Source organism: Ahaetulla prasina, chromosome 10 (genome assembly GCF_028640845.1).
Source record: "Ahaetulla prasina isolate Xishuangbanna chromosome 10, ASM2864084v1, whole genome shotgun sequence".
NCBI classification, from domain to species: Eukaryota; Metazoa; Chordata; class Lepidosauria; order Squamata; family Colubridae; genus Ahaetulla; species Ahaetulla prasina.
This window is the reverse complement of record NC_080548.1, coordinates 22,656,208-22,673,904: the sequence shown is the minus strand read 5'-3', so window position 1 is coordinate 22,673,904 and position 17,697 is coordinate 22,656,208. Positions and strand designations below refer to the sequence as shown.

General features: G+C 43.7%; 1 protein-coding gene across 4 annotated transcripts in view; it reads right to left on the bottom strand.

Moving 5' to 3' along the window:
* Positions 1-13,909, bottom strand: part of ARHGAP33 (Rho GTPase activating protein 33) — a 49,707-nt gene extending 35,798 nt beyond the window's left edge. For 3 of the 4 annotated variants that reach the window (XM_058195372.1, XM_058195375.1, XM_058195373.1), the window contains exons 1-5: positions 13,623-13,909; positions 2,514-2,608; positions 1,612-1,696; positions 1,353-1,436; positions 233-370 (exon numbers count right to left, since the gene is read on the bottom strand). In XM_058195372.1, the coding sequence (XP_058051355.1) occupies positions 233-370; positions 1,353-1,436; positions 1,612-1,696; positions 2,514-2,608; positions 13,623-13,628 (408 nt within the window). In that variant the 5' untranslated portion in view covers positions 13,629-13,909. The remainder of the gene's footprint in view (positions 1-232; positions 371-1,352; positions 1,437-1,611; positions 1,697-2,513; positions 2,609-13,622) is intronic. The other variant, XM_058195374.1, reaches the window with a different exon arrangement.
* Positions 13,910-17,697: the final 3,788 nt, after the last annotated feature.

Below are 17,697 nucleotides of genomic sequence, written 5' to 3'. Positions count from 1 at the left end.
GCCAGGTTTTGGAGGCCATGTGCTTCCGTGGAAGGCGCATGCATAAGCAAAGAGCATGCACAGGCGGCCGAGCATGCGTGGAAGGTGGGTGCACTCGCATTTGCGAACCGGTAGGGAAGGTAAATAAATCCCACCTCTGGGTCAACCCAATATTTCCAATGGGAAATATTAGCTGGCCACAGAAAGTATTCCCTTACGCACACAAACTGCAAAATGGTTCCCAGACAGTCACCTCAGGATGAGCTTGCACATGGCTGAGGGGTGGCAATTCAGGAAGCTGAGAGAAACGCCGGTCAAAGATACAGCAATGTAGGTGAGCATCCAAGGTGCGGAATTCCTCATAGCTGCGATGTACCTGCCAGCTTTTCCCCTGGACCAAAGTAAGGCAACGTTGTTAAGTGGCTTTATCGGTAAGACTGAAGCCTATCAACACGATGCCTATTTGTATGTCAAATCCAACATATATAAAATGCATTTAGTTCTTATGACTACAACGTGTGGTAGGTGATTACAGAGGTTTGAGTCCAGCTTCAGCCATGGAAACTTTGAGTTAGTCAAATGTCTCTGGAGATTCTCAGTCATCCAGGTCATGGTTATCCCAAAGGTGCTTTTTCAAAAGGCAACTGGACTTTGTTTTTCCTTGAAGACGTTGTGCTCAGAGATAGGATTCAGCCAGCTATATCCGGTTCGGGTGAACCGGTTATATCCGGTTCAGGTGAACTGATAGCGGTGACTGTGGTAGGCCCCGCCTACCCGCCTGGATGTAATGTCGTCCTATTTAGCCATGTTTTTGAGGCCTGCCGCATGCACAGAAGTCGCGCATGCGAGCAAAGAGCATACGCAGAAGGCCAAGCATGCATGGAAGGTGCAAGCGCTCACATTTAAGTGAATCCCACCTCTAGTTCCGCTTCTCATCCAAGAAGCTTCTTCAGTTTTGACTGAAAGAACTGAGGAAGCTTTTTGGATGCGAAGTGAAATGTTTTCCAAGGAAAAACAAAGTCCAGTTGCCTTTTGAGTTAGCCACTGTCTCTCTCAGCCCAACGTATCTCGTAGATATGTTACGGTGAACAAATGGCTGCAGAAAATAAGAGGGAGGAGCCCTTTGTACACAGCTTTGATCTTCTACAGAAACAGCGGCATAGTAATCTCACAAATAAATAAATAAATAGCCTTATACTGGACCAGGCCTTATATCTATAGGAGAGTTTCAGTAATTTGCACAGTAGTTAATTATATGGGTAACCTTTCCTTCTTGGATTAGTAGCAACTAATCGCTAATCTGCATTAGATGAGAAGAGTGTAACTCTAGGAAGCTAACTCAACAGGTTTTGACTACCATTTTTGTCTCTCACCTGACAGGTAACCTGAACAGGGAATAAAAGGCTGCCCTCTTCCAGATTGTTGAGGTTTTCATTTTGATCGGGGGCAAACTGAAGCTGGAAAGAGCAAACAAAACAAAACAAAACAAAAAAAACAGTTATAGGATGCATTTCAATTTTAACATCATTACACCATTTACCCGCTCCTAAATGCCCTTTTTGTCAAAGACATCCAAGCTCCAAGGAATGTCCATGTCCTTGGAAAAGGAAGGTGGGGGGAATGCATTCACACCTGGATGTGTCCGAAATCCACGGCCTCATAGTGGAAATGAGCACATTCGGTCAGCTTGGGAAAATGGCCTCGTGTGATGGAAAGCCTGCGGAGCAAGGAAAAGATGCGGGAAACGAATCGAGGAAATTGAAAATTTCAAATTTTCCATCTTATCAGGAAGCCAAAGCATTATGATCTGTGGCCAAGGTGAAGAAACTGTGAAACTGTGCAGCTCTCAGCATCCTTCATCAATGGCCGTGCTGGTTAGGGCTTCTGGGAAGCCTAACCTCTCCATCTCTTATTTTAGGGAAAATATTAAAAGCAATCGCTCGAAGCCCAGCCTTACTGTAAACTCTTCAGCCTCTCTTTCCTTAATTGTTTTGTATTTATCTCCATTTTAATTCAACTGCTTGATGACGTGGACCAGTCTTCTGCCACCTGGAACCTCCAGGTGAGGCTGCAAGACCCAGCAGTCCCCAGCATGATGGCCAGGAATTCTGAAAGAAGTTCCAAGACATCTGGAAGGCCCCAAATTTGGGAATGCGGGATGCCTGGAGAAGCCTCCTTCATTATTTACTCTATTTAGTCCAGGGGTCTCCAACCTTAGCAACTTTAAGACTTGTGGACTTCAACTCCCAGAGTTCCTCAGCCAACTTTGCTGGCTGAGGAACTCTGGGAGTTGAAGTCTACAAGTCTTAAAGTTGCCAAGGTTGGAGACCCCTGATTTAGTCTATCTTTTGCTACCACTTCTATTTTTCTTCCTACTGTGGCAAATCCATTAAGAACAGAAAGAGGAAATAACTGCAGATTATCTTTTGAGTAAGATGTTAAGAGCCCTCCAGCTGGGAGGAGCTGACAAAACTCAAGTTTGCCCGCATGTCGCAAGCCCATGCTCCCCAGCACTTCCTCGGCCTCCGAGTTACCTCTTGATTGGTTTTCCCTTGAGGTTACTGGTGGCGTTGCCCAAAGTACGGACTTGTCCCTCGCCTGTTGCATCAATGCTGTCTGTGCTCCGAGCCTGCATGGTTAAAAAAAAACAAGCCAAGTATGCACAAATTTAACTTATCACATGCAGCGTGGCTCCGAGGTCACTTGTCTTTGCTCAACTGTTGTGCTCTATTTCCACACACCAACCAAGAGAAGAAATAGCTGTCAGAGAAATTTCATGGGGGCTCAAGAAGCTAATCCCAGGGATTGTTATCAGATGTGGTATGAGTAGACTTCCGCTTATGCAACAGAATTTCCCCTTCTTCCCTTCCCCCTCTCCACTCCTCAAATATGTTCCAGAAAGTCTTGAGTGGCTGCACAGGAAGAAATACATTTATCTGACACATCCACACTCTCTCTCTCTTTTTCTCTTCCAAACAGCCTCCAAAAATGCAATAATCCAATTCCAATTTTGCCATCTTGCATCGAAAGCAAGTAAACCGTGTCTTGTTGGGATGTTTAATTAGTGGAATATACCTCCAGTGAAAGCTAACTATTAAAATTATTATCGTCACTGTTATCTCAACCATCCTCTAAAGAACTCAGTGGCACAAAAAAATATGGATACCACGCACACACACACAAACAAACACACACACACCCTTTTGTCCTTGCAAGAACCCTGTGAGGTAGGTGAGGTTGAAGGAAAGAGGGTGGCTCAAAATGCAGTGAGCTTTGCAACCAGAGGGTGGTTTCAGCAGGTTCTGACCAGTTCTGGAGAACCGGTAGTGGAAATTTTGAGTAGGTCGGAGAACCAGTAGTAAAAATTCTGACTGGCCCTGTCCCCATCTATTTGCTGCCTCCCAAGTCCCAGCTGATTGGGAGGAAGTGGGGATTTTGCAGTAACCTTCCCCTGGAGTGGAGTGGGAATGGAGATTTTACAGTATCCTTCCCCTGCCACGCCCACCAAACCATGCCATGCCCACCAAGCCACACCTACAGAACCGGTAGTAAAAAAATGTGAAACCCACCACTGTTTGCAACCCAAGGATGGCTTCTAATGCTGGTACTTCCCAGTGTAGCAATAGCACCTAGACTTATATAACGCTTCACAGTGCTTTTACGGCCCCCTCTAAGCAGTTTTACGAAGTCAACATATTGCCTCCCAAAAATCTGGGTCCTCATTTTACCGACCTTGGAAGGATGGATAGCTGAGTCAACCTTGAGCCTGGTAATATTCAAACTGCCAAATTGCAGGCAGCTGGCAGTCAGCAGAAGTAGCCTGCAGTACTGCACTCGAATCACTGTGCCAATAATTATACCGATAGTAGCTGCTTTGCTTACTGACTTCTGCATAGCATAAGATAAGATATCTAGGTGTCTTCCAATAAAATATAAATGGAAGAGAACCAACAAGAGGAGTACAATACTACAATAGTATCATTTTGATTTGAGCTCACAATTTGCCTTGAACAGAATCGTAAGAGTTGAAAGGTGATCTTGTCCTGCAGGAGATCTCCTTTAAAATCCAACTTCTGCAATTCCTGCTTTAAGATTCTAGTGGCGAGACTTGCCTCCAGAAGTTTTGGATGCTCCAACATTGGAGGTTTTTACAAAGAGATTGGACAACCATTTGTCTGAAACCTTCTAGGGATTCTTGCTTAAGCAGGGAGTTGGGCTAGAAGACCTCCAAGATCTCTTCCAACTGTCATTCTGTTATTCTATTACTCTACTATCACGTAAAACTGTGTTTCTCGACCTTGGAAACTTTAAGATATGTAGACTTCAACTCCAGGAATCCAATGCTGGCTGGGGAATTCTGGCAGCTTAAGTCCACATATCTTAAAGTTCCCACGGTTGAGAAACACCGCTGTAAAATATTTTGCTCTACAATCAGATACATTGCATAATCAATAAAGTGTTCTACACCTTAAATCAAAACACCCTATCTTGAAACCAGGCTTATCCTGAAGTAAAACCAAATAAAATGAATTATGGCAACCAACATATGGCTAAAATCACCTATCAAATTGATGCTTTAACTCTACCCTCCAATTCTTCCTTGTAGAGCTTGTATCCAGGTTTCTCGCCATCTCTGTATCTCCTCCCACTTTGCGGAGTCTGATAAACTGCTGAAGTGCTAATAACTGAAAAAAGCCCTCCTTTTAAGTGGGGATCAAAGAACAAAGCCATCCCTTTCATGATACAAAAACTATATTTGTTGCTAATGTAAACCACAGTATAACTGGAAATTGACAGATCACTGTGCAAACTTCAAACCAACGCTTCCTTTTTCTTTCAAAATCATAGGTTTGCAAAATCACGTGTCTATTGGTATTGCCATTCCCCAGCTCCTCCTTCCAGGCTGTTGGTTGTGGTGAAGTATGCTGATGTCACCTCCTGTGTTATATTTACTATGCATTTCTGGAGAAAACGAACGCTTTCTGAGGCAACCATCTGGCTCCTAAACCTTTTAGATGTTTAAGCACAGACCCAAAATCTATGTGATCTTCAAGTCATACAGTGCTCCAGGAGCTGGTTTTGATCTTCCAACCTTAAACCGGTTTTCTGTTCCTGAGCATCCTTAACACATATTGAGTTACAACTCACATCATGCCTAATTTGGGCAGGTGATACATAGGAATTGTGACTCAAAACATCTGATAGGGTTAAGCTGAAGAAGACTGCTCTAAAAGGCCAGGACTAGAAGAGATGAAGAATTACTATCTATCCAGTGGTGAAATGCTACTGGTTCGCACCGGTTCGGGAGAACCGGTAGTTTTAAAAAAGCTACCGCTTCCTCCGAACCGGTATTTCTGATGATCAGCTGTGCTGCTCAATTTAAAATCGCTAGAAATCCTGCTTTCTAGTGAATCTAAATCATGCGGCACAGCTGATCCCCCCCCCATTCTACTTACCTTCCCAAGCTTCCTTTTGGAGTGTAGTGTGCATGCATGCACGGCATGTGTTTGGTGTGCACTGTGCATGCACACGCAGCACGCATTTGGCACGTGGTTTGCATTGCACAGCTAGCAAACAGTAGCAAACCGGTTCAAGATTTCACCACTGTATCTATCCTCTGGAACTGCACATTTACTTCTATGGGAGAGGAACACCTAAGTGAAGCACAAGGAATTGCTTTTGGGTGGAGACCTTCTCCAAAAGTGGGACAAAATATCCACCAGCCTGGAGGCCATGATATGAGCCAGCAGACCTGTTGGATGATGTAGGGTTTCTGACTCAGTGTGGTTTTGAAATTTTCAGTGGGTCAGTATTAATTAAGCTGTTCAAAGTTAATTGTTATGAAAAGAACCTGCAATGTAATGGAATATTTTTTTTCCCCTTCTCCCTCTAATTTTCCTTTCCTGGAAGCGTGGTCAGAGAACAAAAACCATCCTCCAACTTGGCCTTCAAAGCCTAGTTGAGAGAATGGAACTTGAAAAGAAAAGAACCATCAAATCCCTCCAGAGCATCCCAGTTTCCAATCAAGCAGGCAAAAGTCCATCTGCCCCCAACCCACAAGAAAAAAAAGGGAAGGGGGTTGCTACACATAGTTTATTGAACAACTGAATTGGTTTATAGACCCACTGCTAATAAGCCACACTGCATGTTAAGTATCTATCTGAAGTCAGAACCAGAAAATTCACATTATAATTTAGTATGATGCATGAATGTTTAGGGTTGTTTGGAAGGAAGTAGCCAGGTCTGGAATTCTTATCCTCAAATGCACCTGATGCTGTTTAACATCTCGGGAGCAACAGGTAAAAATTGGATTTGCTCTGTCAGCTAATTACTTCTTTACAGTAATTTCTTAAAATTGTTTACACTAATTTAATTTGCCTCATAAGCCATGCTAAGAATCTGCTGGGATCGAAGAGCAAAGCTAAAAAAATTGAGAAGACTTTTAAATAGTAATCACATTTCCATAGGAGCTGCTGAAAATACAACAGGGAATGTTAGTATCTTGCTCACACGTTTACAAGATATTAAACAGAAAATAAACAAATACATTTACAGAGCATGGAAATATGCTGAGATATGCTATCTGGTTAAGATCACCCAGTAAGTGCTATAACTGATGAGCAATTGAGCCCAAATCTCTGTAAATTTAGTCAAATCAATACATTAATGCAATTCAATTCATTTACATACCTCTTACATCCTGGACATAAACTGTCTTAACTCCTACCCTCAAAACGACGCTATAGAGCACTGCACACCAGAATAACTAGACACAAGAACAGTTTTTTCCAGAATGCCATCACTCTGCTAAACAAATAATTCTCTCAACACTGACAAACTATTTACTAAGTCTGCACTACTATTAATCTTCTCATCGTTCCCATCACCCATCTCCTTCCATTTATGTCTGTATAACTGTAACCTTGTTGCTTGTATTCTTACGATTTATATTGATATTGTTTCCTGATTGCTTATATGTACCCTATGACTATCATTAAGTGTTGTGTACCTTATGAATCTTGATGAACGTATCTTTTCTTTTACGTATACTGAGAGCATCTGCACCAAGACAAATTCCTTGTGTGTCCAATCACACTTGGCCAATAAAAAATTCTATTCTATTCTATTCTTAAGGATCTTAAATGAATCACTGAGCATTTTCATTTACAAAATCCTGATTTGTACTTAAAAGTCGACATTGGATCATAAGCATAATATGCAAATTGTTAAAATGTCTAGAACAGATGCTTGATCCTTTCACCATCTTTCCTAAACACTCAACCCTTATAACACCAAAAAATGCAGAAAAAGAACCAGAATCTTGCCACTTTAAATTGTCTATACAGGTAGTCCTCGATTTACAACCACAATTGAGCCCAAAATTTCTGTTGTTGAGTGAGACATTTGTTAAGTGAGTTTTGTCCCAAGTTACGACCTTGTTTGCCTGATTTGTTAAGTGAATCACTGAGATTGTTAAATTAGTAACACGGTTGTTAAGTGAATCTGGCTTCCCCATTGATTTTGTTTGTCAAAAGGTTGCAAAAGGTAAGTCACATGACTTTGGAAGACAGCAATGGTCATAAGTATGAACCAGTTGCCACGCATCTGAATTTTGACCCCATAATCACGGGGACGCTACGAAGGTCGTAAGTGTGAAAAACGATCATAAGTCACTTTTTTCAGTGCTGAAAACGGTCAGCTAAATAACTGTTGTAAGTCGAGGACTATCTATATATAGATTTCTCATCTGAAAATAGAATTCTTGCTAGAATTTTTGAGTTATATTCTCAACCTTTTTGCTAATAAATACCATTAATCAAAACTCTTGAGTTTCTTTGGCTTAATTCTCCACAAGCCATGTTGCTACAAGAAAACTTCAACAATACGTTTATTTCCTCAAGCATTGCAACAAATGTTGTGCAGTATTTGGAAATCTGGTGTGGATATTGAAAAAGGAACTGCTTCTTAAATGTCGCTGTTGCATTATCATGTGGCGACTTCCCTTTATTTGCTGCTACCCATAAAATTATGCCCCAAACTGATAAGCAAGGCCGCTATCGATCTTCAAAAAAAGCAATCTTTTCTTCCTAAAATTGTTTTTCCCTACAGTGTGCATTCTCACAGAAAGTACCTCTCTGACTGGTTCTGTGTTTAATATCTTAATCTTGCTCCATCATCAGTTTTTCTAAAGCAATATCTCAAACCCATATGGAGCTTTTTATTACAGATTGTGAAAAGCTAAAATTTGATGGCCACCTAACATCAACACCTTTGGTTTCTCCCATCAACAAGAAACCAGGCTGAGATAAGTCAAGTCTTAGCGGAAGCTGGCAATAAAAACTGTTATCTGGAAAGCTATAGAGCAGGGGTCTCCAACCTTGGCAACTTTAAGACTTGTGGACTTCAACTCCCAGAGTTCCTCAGCCAACTTTGCTGGCTGAGGAATTCTGGGAGTTGAAGTCCACAAGTCTTAAAGTTGCCAAGGTTGGAGACCCCTGCTATAGAGGACTGTCAGTGTTCACATGTGACTTGTGTAGCAGAGGCTGTGAGCATTTACTGTATGTAGAAGAACCAACTGATAGATATAACTGATAGAATGTCCTTCCTGCTGAAGACTACTTTAGCTTCAATCACAACAATACAAGAGCAAACAATAGTTTTAAACTTAATGTTAACCACTTCAATCTTGATTGCAGAAAATATGACTTCTGTAACAGAGTTGTTAATGCCTGGAATGCACTACCAGATTCTGTGGTCTCTTCTCAAAATCCCCAAAGCTTTAACCAAAAACTGTCTACTATTGATCTCACCCCATTCCTAAGAGGTCTGTAAGGGGCGTGCATAAGAGCACAAACATGCCTACCGTTCTTGTCCTATTCTTTTCATTATATCCAATTAATTTAGTTATTACATACTTATGCTTATATATATGCTTATAGATTATATAGTTACTTTCATGCTTATGCTTATATATACTGTTGTGACAAAATAAATAAATAAATAAATAAATAAAATAAAACTGGGATTGTCAACATTCATCACATTCTGGATATACTCCATAACAGGTGTGATTTAAAAAAAAAAAAAGCATTCCATAAAGTCTTTGCAGAAATTCACACTACCCTCAAATGTCTTTGACATAATTTAAACTATTCAGGGCTCCTTTCTTTTCTAAACTCTGCATTTATTTAGAGCATATTTTGGCAGGTGCACGTTAATTCTCCATCTAAGTCAATCAGTAGAGTGAATGGTTAAGCCAGTGGTGGTGAACCTATGGCATGCGTGCCAGAGGTGGTACACAACAGCCCTCTCTGTGGGCACGCGCGCTGTCGCCCCAGCTATGATTCGGGTCTCTGCCACACATGTGCATGTGGTTTCTGCCAGCCAGCTGATCTTCTGGTCTCTGCTGCACATGCACGGGAGGGCACGCATGCATTTTGGGCGGGGTGTCCATGCATGCGCCCGTGTGTTGCAGTTTGGGCGTGAACTTTGGGCACTTGGTGCCTAAAAGGTTCACCATCACTGGGTTAAGCTCTCCTCAAATCTGGAAATCTGGAAGTTGCCCAATTCTAGATAATTCCCAAAGGACCAATCTGTATGAAAGCAAAATAAAAAATCCTCTACTATAATAGAGCTTAACATAGGTGTGGAGAATTGTAACAATTGTGAGGAGAGAGAGAGGGGGGGGGATTAAGAGAGAACCCAATAGAACAATTCAATCCAATTGAAGCATCATGCTTAATGACCACAGAATAATGTTTCCTACAATAGGATAGAAAACCAAGGAATAGGAAGTGATGACACAACAACGAAAAGGTCACACATAATTGGCTACCTGCCTAGTATACCGAACACTACATTTTTATTGCAGTTCCTGCTTGTGTTGTCATTATCATTCACAACACTTAACAAAAAGCTCACCATCCAAAAGATAGCAGAATGATTAGATTTATTTGGCGCAATATAACCCAAATATTCCATAAGTGCCCACCCTATTAGATGCTGCACAAATCAATGATGAACTAACCAAAGCAATAAGCTAGAAGGAGTGAAGAGTAATAGGTTACTAAGGTAGCACTGATGATGTTACCTAGTTTGGTAATGAAATGTCTGTCAAAAAAAAACAAACCCCAGGCTCAGAGAGCACCAAGAACCTCACAAGTTCAACCCTGAGTTACAATTATTCTCTTCAATCTTTAGTACTAGGTTAACTTGCTCTCAAGTGGGCAAGATACAACGATATTCTGAAACGATCATCACCCTTTCACCCAAATTTAAGAAGCTGAATTTTTTAACCAAGATTTCTGAAAAGCAGTGCAAGATTTATCACTTGGGTATCTTTCTCCCGTCTCTCACAGTTGGGAAAGAAAGTATTTATGGTCTCTCTCTCTACGCTATCTAAAAAACTTGTCATTTCAAATAGATGTAACTATCAGGTGTACATTTCTAGGAAAGCTTGCAAAATACTGAACAATGATAAAAGAAGAGGCCCTTTTTTTTTCTCCTATCCTAATTGTTCAGGTCAGGGCTTCCATTTCTTATTTGCACCTTCCAGACGGTCTAAGATTTGAGCAGGATTGGTTGTCAGAATATGGCGTTCAACGTGTAACTAGAACAGCCAAGGCTAACCAAAAAGAGCTTGCTTATCTTGTAGCCAAGTTTGTTTGTTTGTTTATCAGGTTTATGTGGTGCCCATCTCACCTAGAGGTGGCCCATAGGCAGTGGTGGGATTCAGCCGGCTCGCACCACTTCGGGAGAACCGGTTGTTGACTTTCTGAGCAGTTTGGGAAACTGGTTGTTAGAAGAAATCATTAGGGCAGAGAACCGGTTGTTAAATGACTTGAATCCCACCACTACCCATAGGTCTATTTGTTTCATACTGATTTTACTGGCCAATGACTCTTACTTTATAGGGAGCAGGCCAACACTGTCCATTATGGTTGGTTGGTTGGTTAGTTGGTTGGTTTGGAGGGAGAGATTAATGTTAACTTATTGAACATAGGTTTGGTTGTTTGGCGCCAACATAAGGAATACAGATGCTCCCACATATAATGAGTTATGGGTGAGCTATCCAAGCTGCTGCCCACCTTAATGGTAGGGCTACTCTAGGGATGATCCCAGTTACCACTGAACCTCATTGCCATTGTCTTCTGCGCCTAGACCAGTGTTTCTTAACACTAGACAACACTCAACAGTTTGAAGCAGGGGTGAAATGTTCCTGGTTCAGACCGGATCAAGCGATCCGGTAGCGATGGCGGCAAGTGGTTTGGACAACTGGTACCAAAAATCCCTGCCCTCCCCCACCCATGCCCACCCAATGCCCAGTCGCCCACTTCCTCACTTGCCGCTTCTTTTAAAAAATGCTTTTAAAAGGTAAAAAGGACTCTGACGATCCCAGCTGAGCTGCCTAATTGTCAGAGCCCTTTTTTTTTACTTTTACTTTTAAAAGGCCGAATAGGTTGTAAAAAAATGCTTTTAAAAGTAAAAAAAAAAAGATCGCGCGCCACAGCTGATCACACCCCCCCACGCGCTGTTCTACTTATCCCATACCTCCTTTTGGCGTGCACTGTGTGCGTGTGCACGCACCTTGCATTTGGTGCGTGGTGTGCACTGCGCAAGTGCAGCCAGAGAACCGGTAGCAAAACCGGTTCAGATTTCACCATTGGCTTGAAGATGTGTGGATTTCAACACCCAGAATTCTCACTATCCTGGCTGGGGAATTCTGGGAGTTGAAGTCCACACATCTTCAAGTTGCCAAGATTGAGAAACACTGACCTAGATCTCAAGCAAGGATTTGTTTGTTTGTTTTATAACATTTGCATTTTCACTGTGCATATATATGCAGGAATAGAGGATGTTGTTCCTGCTTTAGGATAAATATGAAACATGACTTACCTTTTTACATAGGTTCACATTTATGCAGTGGGGGGGGAACATTACTTCTAAGGGGATAGGAAGAAAGAGAGTAGGGAAAGGGGGGTTGCATTGAGAAAGCAAAGGAAGGATAGCTGAGAATATTATTTTGCTCAAAAGAATAAAGCTAAGTAGTTACGAGGGTGGACAGTTCTAAAAAAAAATTCAAGAAAATGACCCTTCCTTATGGTATATACACACACACGTCATAACTGGTGGGGGAAAAAAGGTTTACAGATTTTTGGATCTGATTCAAAAAACCTGCAAAACTTGTTTGATTAGTTGAATAGCAGGAGGACAGCCTGTGAAACCAAGCCTATCTTAAGCCATGTTTTACTTTCTTTTTGGACAGATTTTAAAAAAAACCACACTATTATTCCCGTCCACTCAGCCAAAGTATACATAGAACGAGATATGAATAAACAGATTTATCTATCACTCTAAAACCATTATATGACCGGTTTAACCTAGGTTACATATATCCAGCTACTGATGTTTGCGAATCATGGTTTATGGCTTTAGCCCACGTGTGAAGATACTGAGGCTTATTCAACAACCGCAACTAAAGCAAAATAGCACTGAATAGGATATGTGAGCCAGCATTATGTCGGATTTCTTTTAAGTATTAGATTCCAGCTCTCATAAGCCATTACCACTCAGCTGTGGATGATGGGAGGCGATGCCCCAGAATGGGAAGACAACAAAAAGTGTGGCCTTTGGACCTGATTGGGTTAAGGCAGAAGAAAGGAACTGTCTTTTATGTTAGGTGCTTCTATCAACCCCCAAATATCAGGCACTTTGCCTGTTGGTTTTGAAAATAACATATCAGAATAAGTCTCCAGGCAGAAAATAGGATAAGATTCCACTTAGCATCACTGACATTTCCATTTCTCCTCTTAATGGCCTACTTCTTCTGCCTTTCTTGCTTCTTAAGAGTGCAAATCCAGCTAACCAGGCCTGGGAACTATATCTTAACAGCTTCCCAAGAACTGAGCTTATGTAAAGTGAAGAAAAGGTAATGAGTGGGTGGGGGGGATGTGAATGGCATCTAATATTTACCATATGTACACATTTGATCTAAGGTTGATGATAGCCAAGGTAAGGAGGGCTTGGAGATGTCCCCGAGGGACCTTTTTAAAAATAATAATAATTAATAACAATTTTAAAAAACTGTTTCCTAAGCAGACCCATTTGAGGCCTTGTGGGGGTTGGGGGGAGGTCTACTGAGGACATCCAAACCGCCCAGATCTTACGAGTTCCAAGACTTTTTTTCCTTTATGCCTGCTTCCCTGGAGCTGGGGGAGAAGGAAAAGCCTTGGCGATTCGGGGAGGGTTGGGGGAGGGGGAAATCCCCTCGGAATGAGCCCTCCCCTTTCCCCCCCCACCGCACCCCTCCCCGGACTCCTGACCTGAGGGGGGGTCCGGAGGAGGCGGGGGCTGAGGTGAAGGTCCGCGGAGACTTTCATCCCTGGCTGCTTATGCAACCAGGCGCGAGAGTGGGGAAGCCAGCCGAGTCAGCGCGGCGGGCGGCTGAGGAGGAGGCTGGGTCGCGCGGGGCGCCCCTTCTGGGTTTCGATGGTAACAGGTGCAGGTCGCGGCAGCCGGAGAGAGCCGGGCTTGCCCATCGCCGCCCCCTCCCCTTCTTCTCCCCCCCCCGCCAGACAGACAGACAAGCAGGCGGGCAGGAGACCCCTCCTGCCCTGCCCTGCCCACCCCGCGCCTTCACTCACCACCATGGCGCCGCGAGTCCGCTGTGCCGCGCCGACGGCCGCCCGAGCCAGAACGGAGACAATAGGGGAGGGCGCAGCGCAGCCGCTCGGCTCCGGCTACGACTCCGACTCCGACGACGCCACCCCGATTTGCTCCGGCCCGGCCCCTCGGCTGTTGCTGCTGCTGCTGGTGGTGGTGATGGTCCGTCCTCCTTTCCTGATCTCCAGCCGGCCCCTGGAGGCGCGAGGCAGCCGGGCAAGCGGAGGCGAGGCGAGAGGCGAGGTGTGCGCGGGGATGGCGCACTCGTGCCTCCTTCGCTCGCTCGCTCGTTGGCTTCGCTGGCTGGCTGGCTGCGGGGGCGGGCTCAGCCTTCGGGAGAAAGAGCGGAGGAGGTGGCGGAGGAGGGGAGGAGGCGGCGGCGGAGGAATAGTAGTAGTAGCGGGGATCGATCGGTCGCTTGCAACAAAAGGGGATGGGAGCCGAGGCCACGAGAAGGCGGCGGTGGTGGCGCGGCTGGAGTGGGGGAAGTAGAGAGTATCTTCTGCTCCCCCCCCCCGCCCAATGCAACACCAGCTCTTTCTTATTAGTGCAAACAACACGAAAGGGTTTTTGTTTTTTTTGCAAAGTATCGATATCAATTTATGGATAGATAGATGCATATAAAATATAAAAAGCCAAAAGGGGAGCCCGGCGAAGCAGCTGGAAGGGGGCTGCACAAAGGGGCTTCTGTTAGCGCAGCCGGCAACTCTGGATCTGCTCCCCCCCCCCGCCACTCCGCCGCTCCCAGAAGCAACCTTGAGCACTTTCCCTCCCCCCCAAAAAAATGTTCATTATATTAGATACTTTCTCTATTGCCCCCCCACACACACACCATCCCCGGAGGCACTGATATTTTTGCCAGGTCCTCGGTCCAGTTCATTGGCGCTGGTGCCCGCCGGCCCTGCCCTGTAGAAGAAACCCAGCGGCTGGGGAGAATTCACTTTCCTCCTCCTTTTTTAGCACATATATTTTTTTAAAAAAACATTATTTATTGTTTCTTCCCACATTCCCCGGTCCTTGTGTATAAATCAGCCACCTCCCTTTTCTAGGGCTGGTAGTGGCTGTATTAGGAAAGAGCTGAAAGGGGGTTATCACCTGGATGGAGGCAGGCAGCCCCCCCCCCCATTATCCACACCCACCCCTGCTTCCAAAATCTTCCATTTTTGTAGGTGCACAAACAAAACCAAGCCTGGATGATTACCCAGGAATTGTTGTTAGTTGCAAAGTCGTGTCCAACCCCATGGACTACGTTCCTCCAGGCCTCTGCCCAGGAATAAGACAAAACAATTCAGAGGCATTGATGGAGGCACAGAAGCCTCTCACCCATCTCGGGCACAAAGGTCACTCTCCAGATGTGATGGGCACGAAAAGCTGAATGGTTCGTTGGGAGATTAGGGGGACCAAAGTCCATCACCTCTGGAATTCAGGAAGGGAGGGACTGAAAAACTTTCCTTCCTAACTGTTGAAGGAACAGGGGAGGACAAGCTAACTGGGATCAAGCTGCCGGATTTGAACCCAAAGCCCCCTCCCCCCCCCGTCTTCTTTCTCCGTACACATCAAATATATTGTTACAAAGGCCAGAAGGACCATCGTTCTAAGAGATGCTTAGAAGATCGTTTTCCAAATCTTTAATATCCATGAATGAATGTTTTGTGCGTTGGTGTAATCCTGCTCTAACACAAGCTGACGTGGATCTGTCATCACAAGTGGGTCACGCCAAGGTAGACTGACGTAGCGAGATTCCAGCATCTAATGGAATAAGTTATTTCTCAATAAGGGTCCCAGCTGTATCGTCTGAAGCATGGATCCTCCCAGGTAGCTCACAGGGAGGTCAACTGAGATTGGTGCAGATCGGTGGTGAAATCTGAACCGGTTTACTACCGGTTTGCTGGATGCGCATGAGCGCTGCATGCATGCGCAGTGTGCACCACACACCGAATGCGAGGTGCGCGCGCAGTGCATGCCAAAAGAAGGCATGGGGTAAGTAGAACAGCGCAGGGGGGGGTGATCAGCTGTGGCGCGTGATCTTTTCTTTTACTTTTAAAAGCATTTTTTTTACAACCTATTTGGCTGAATTCTTTCTAGAGAATTAGAAACAAAATGAAGAACGGGAGAAAAATAAATAAAATAATATAAGAAATATTAGGAGAAAACAGGATTTGAATAGATACGAAGGGAATATGTATATAACGACTGTGATTGAATGTAAAAAAAGTATATATGGAATGTGCATGTTATATTATAATCAATACAAAAGAAAAAGTGTTAGAAAAGTTTGTACCAGACAAGTCGCACCACGTCTAATGGTTTTAAATTGTATATTTAATAAAATTATTAAATCAAAAAAAGTTTTTAAAAAAGGCTCTGATGAACAGGCAGCTCAGCTGTGATCGTCAGAGCCTTTTTTTTTTAACCTTGTAAATGCATTTTTTAAAAGAAGCGGCAAGTGGGGAAACGGGCGGGCATGGGTTAGGGATTTTTGCTACCGGTTCTCCGAACCACCACCCGCCATCGCTACCGGATCGGCCAATCCAGTCCGAACCAGGAGCACTTCACCCCTGGTACCGACAGTTCAGGAATGCATTGAAGGAGCCCTATTAATCAACAATTGCTTCTCCCACTGTTTCTGATGCAGTCAGTGCAAAATAATAGGTAACTTCTTTAGCGCTAGAAGGGAGCACCCGTACTAGCGCTGATAATGCCTACATTGAAAATGAAATGTCTTCAAGAAAACCACCAAGCTCAGAGAGCACCAAGGACCCCACGGATTAATCTTGAGCTGCAAATATCCGAGGTTAAGTCCTCGATTTATGACCACAATTGAGCGCAACGTTTCTGTTGCTAAGCAAGACTAGTCAGTGAGTTTTGCCCCATTTTATGACCTTTCTTGCCAGTTGTTAAGGGAATCGCTGCATTTTTTAAATTAGTAACACAGTTATTAAGTGAATCATGGCTTCCTCGTTGACTTTGCTTGTCAGAAAAAAAAGATCACCTGCATCCGGAACATTGCAACCATCATAAATATGAGTCAATTGCCAAGTGTTTGAATTTTGATCACATGACCATGGGGATGCTGCAACGGTCGTAAGTATGAAAAATTGTCATAAATTATTTTTTTTAGTGCTGTTGTCCCTTTGAACAGTCACTAAAGGAATGGTTGTAAGCCAAGGACCCACCTGAACTATCCTGGGATCCCCATTCACCTACTGCATCTCTCTTACCTTATTTTTTTTCTACCTGTTTATTCCAACAAAATTAGGCTTGATTCATACCATAGCATTACACACAGGAAATTATCAACATCCAAGTTTTGCTCGGAAATGGCCCCAACCTCCATCCCAAAGAACCAAACAGAATTTCTTGCTGTCTCAGAAGGTCTGTCTTATCCTGCTATTTATATTCTCTGGATCATCAAAAACGCTCTCCCAGAATTTCATCTGTGGGATACACATGAGCGATTTTCTCTTGCTGTGGGTAATGCTCTGGAACCATCTTAGCCTCTCTGGGTTCTTTTAATGCTCCTACGGTCAATCAATTTTTCCTATCAAAGCTATTTTCCAGATTTTCTGTATCCAGTGACAAAGTGCTTGGTTTGCAAAAGGACAATGTTGTCATTTGCTCTCAACAAGAGTAGCAAGAATGTTAACTTCCCGAAGGTCCTGGTCTATAAATCATCCTGTAGCGGTAGTTTCTATAAATTGGAATTTGGCACATGGTGGGTGATTGGGCATGAAGCCAGCTGGGTGACCTTGAGCCAGGCACTTTCTATCAGCCCTAGGAAGGAAACAATGGCCAACCACTTCTGAAAAACCTTCCCGAGAAATTTGCAGGGTCTTATCCAGACAGTCTTCGAAAATCAGACATGATTAAACAGAAGGGGAGATGATGCAAGTAGCCTAGGTCTCACGCATCATCTTCAGGCTGGTGCTTTCGGCTTCGTGCTTGTGCGAGCAAAGTGTGGTTGGAGCTGCCGTCTCTCTATAAATACTGGTGGGGAGGTGGGGAGTGTTGCTGTGAGCGGGTTGGTTGGCTGTGTGGTTGCATCTCTTGATTGGT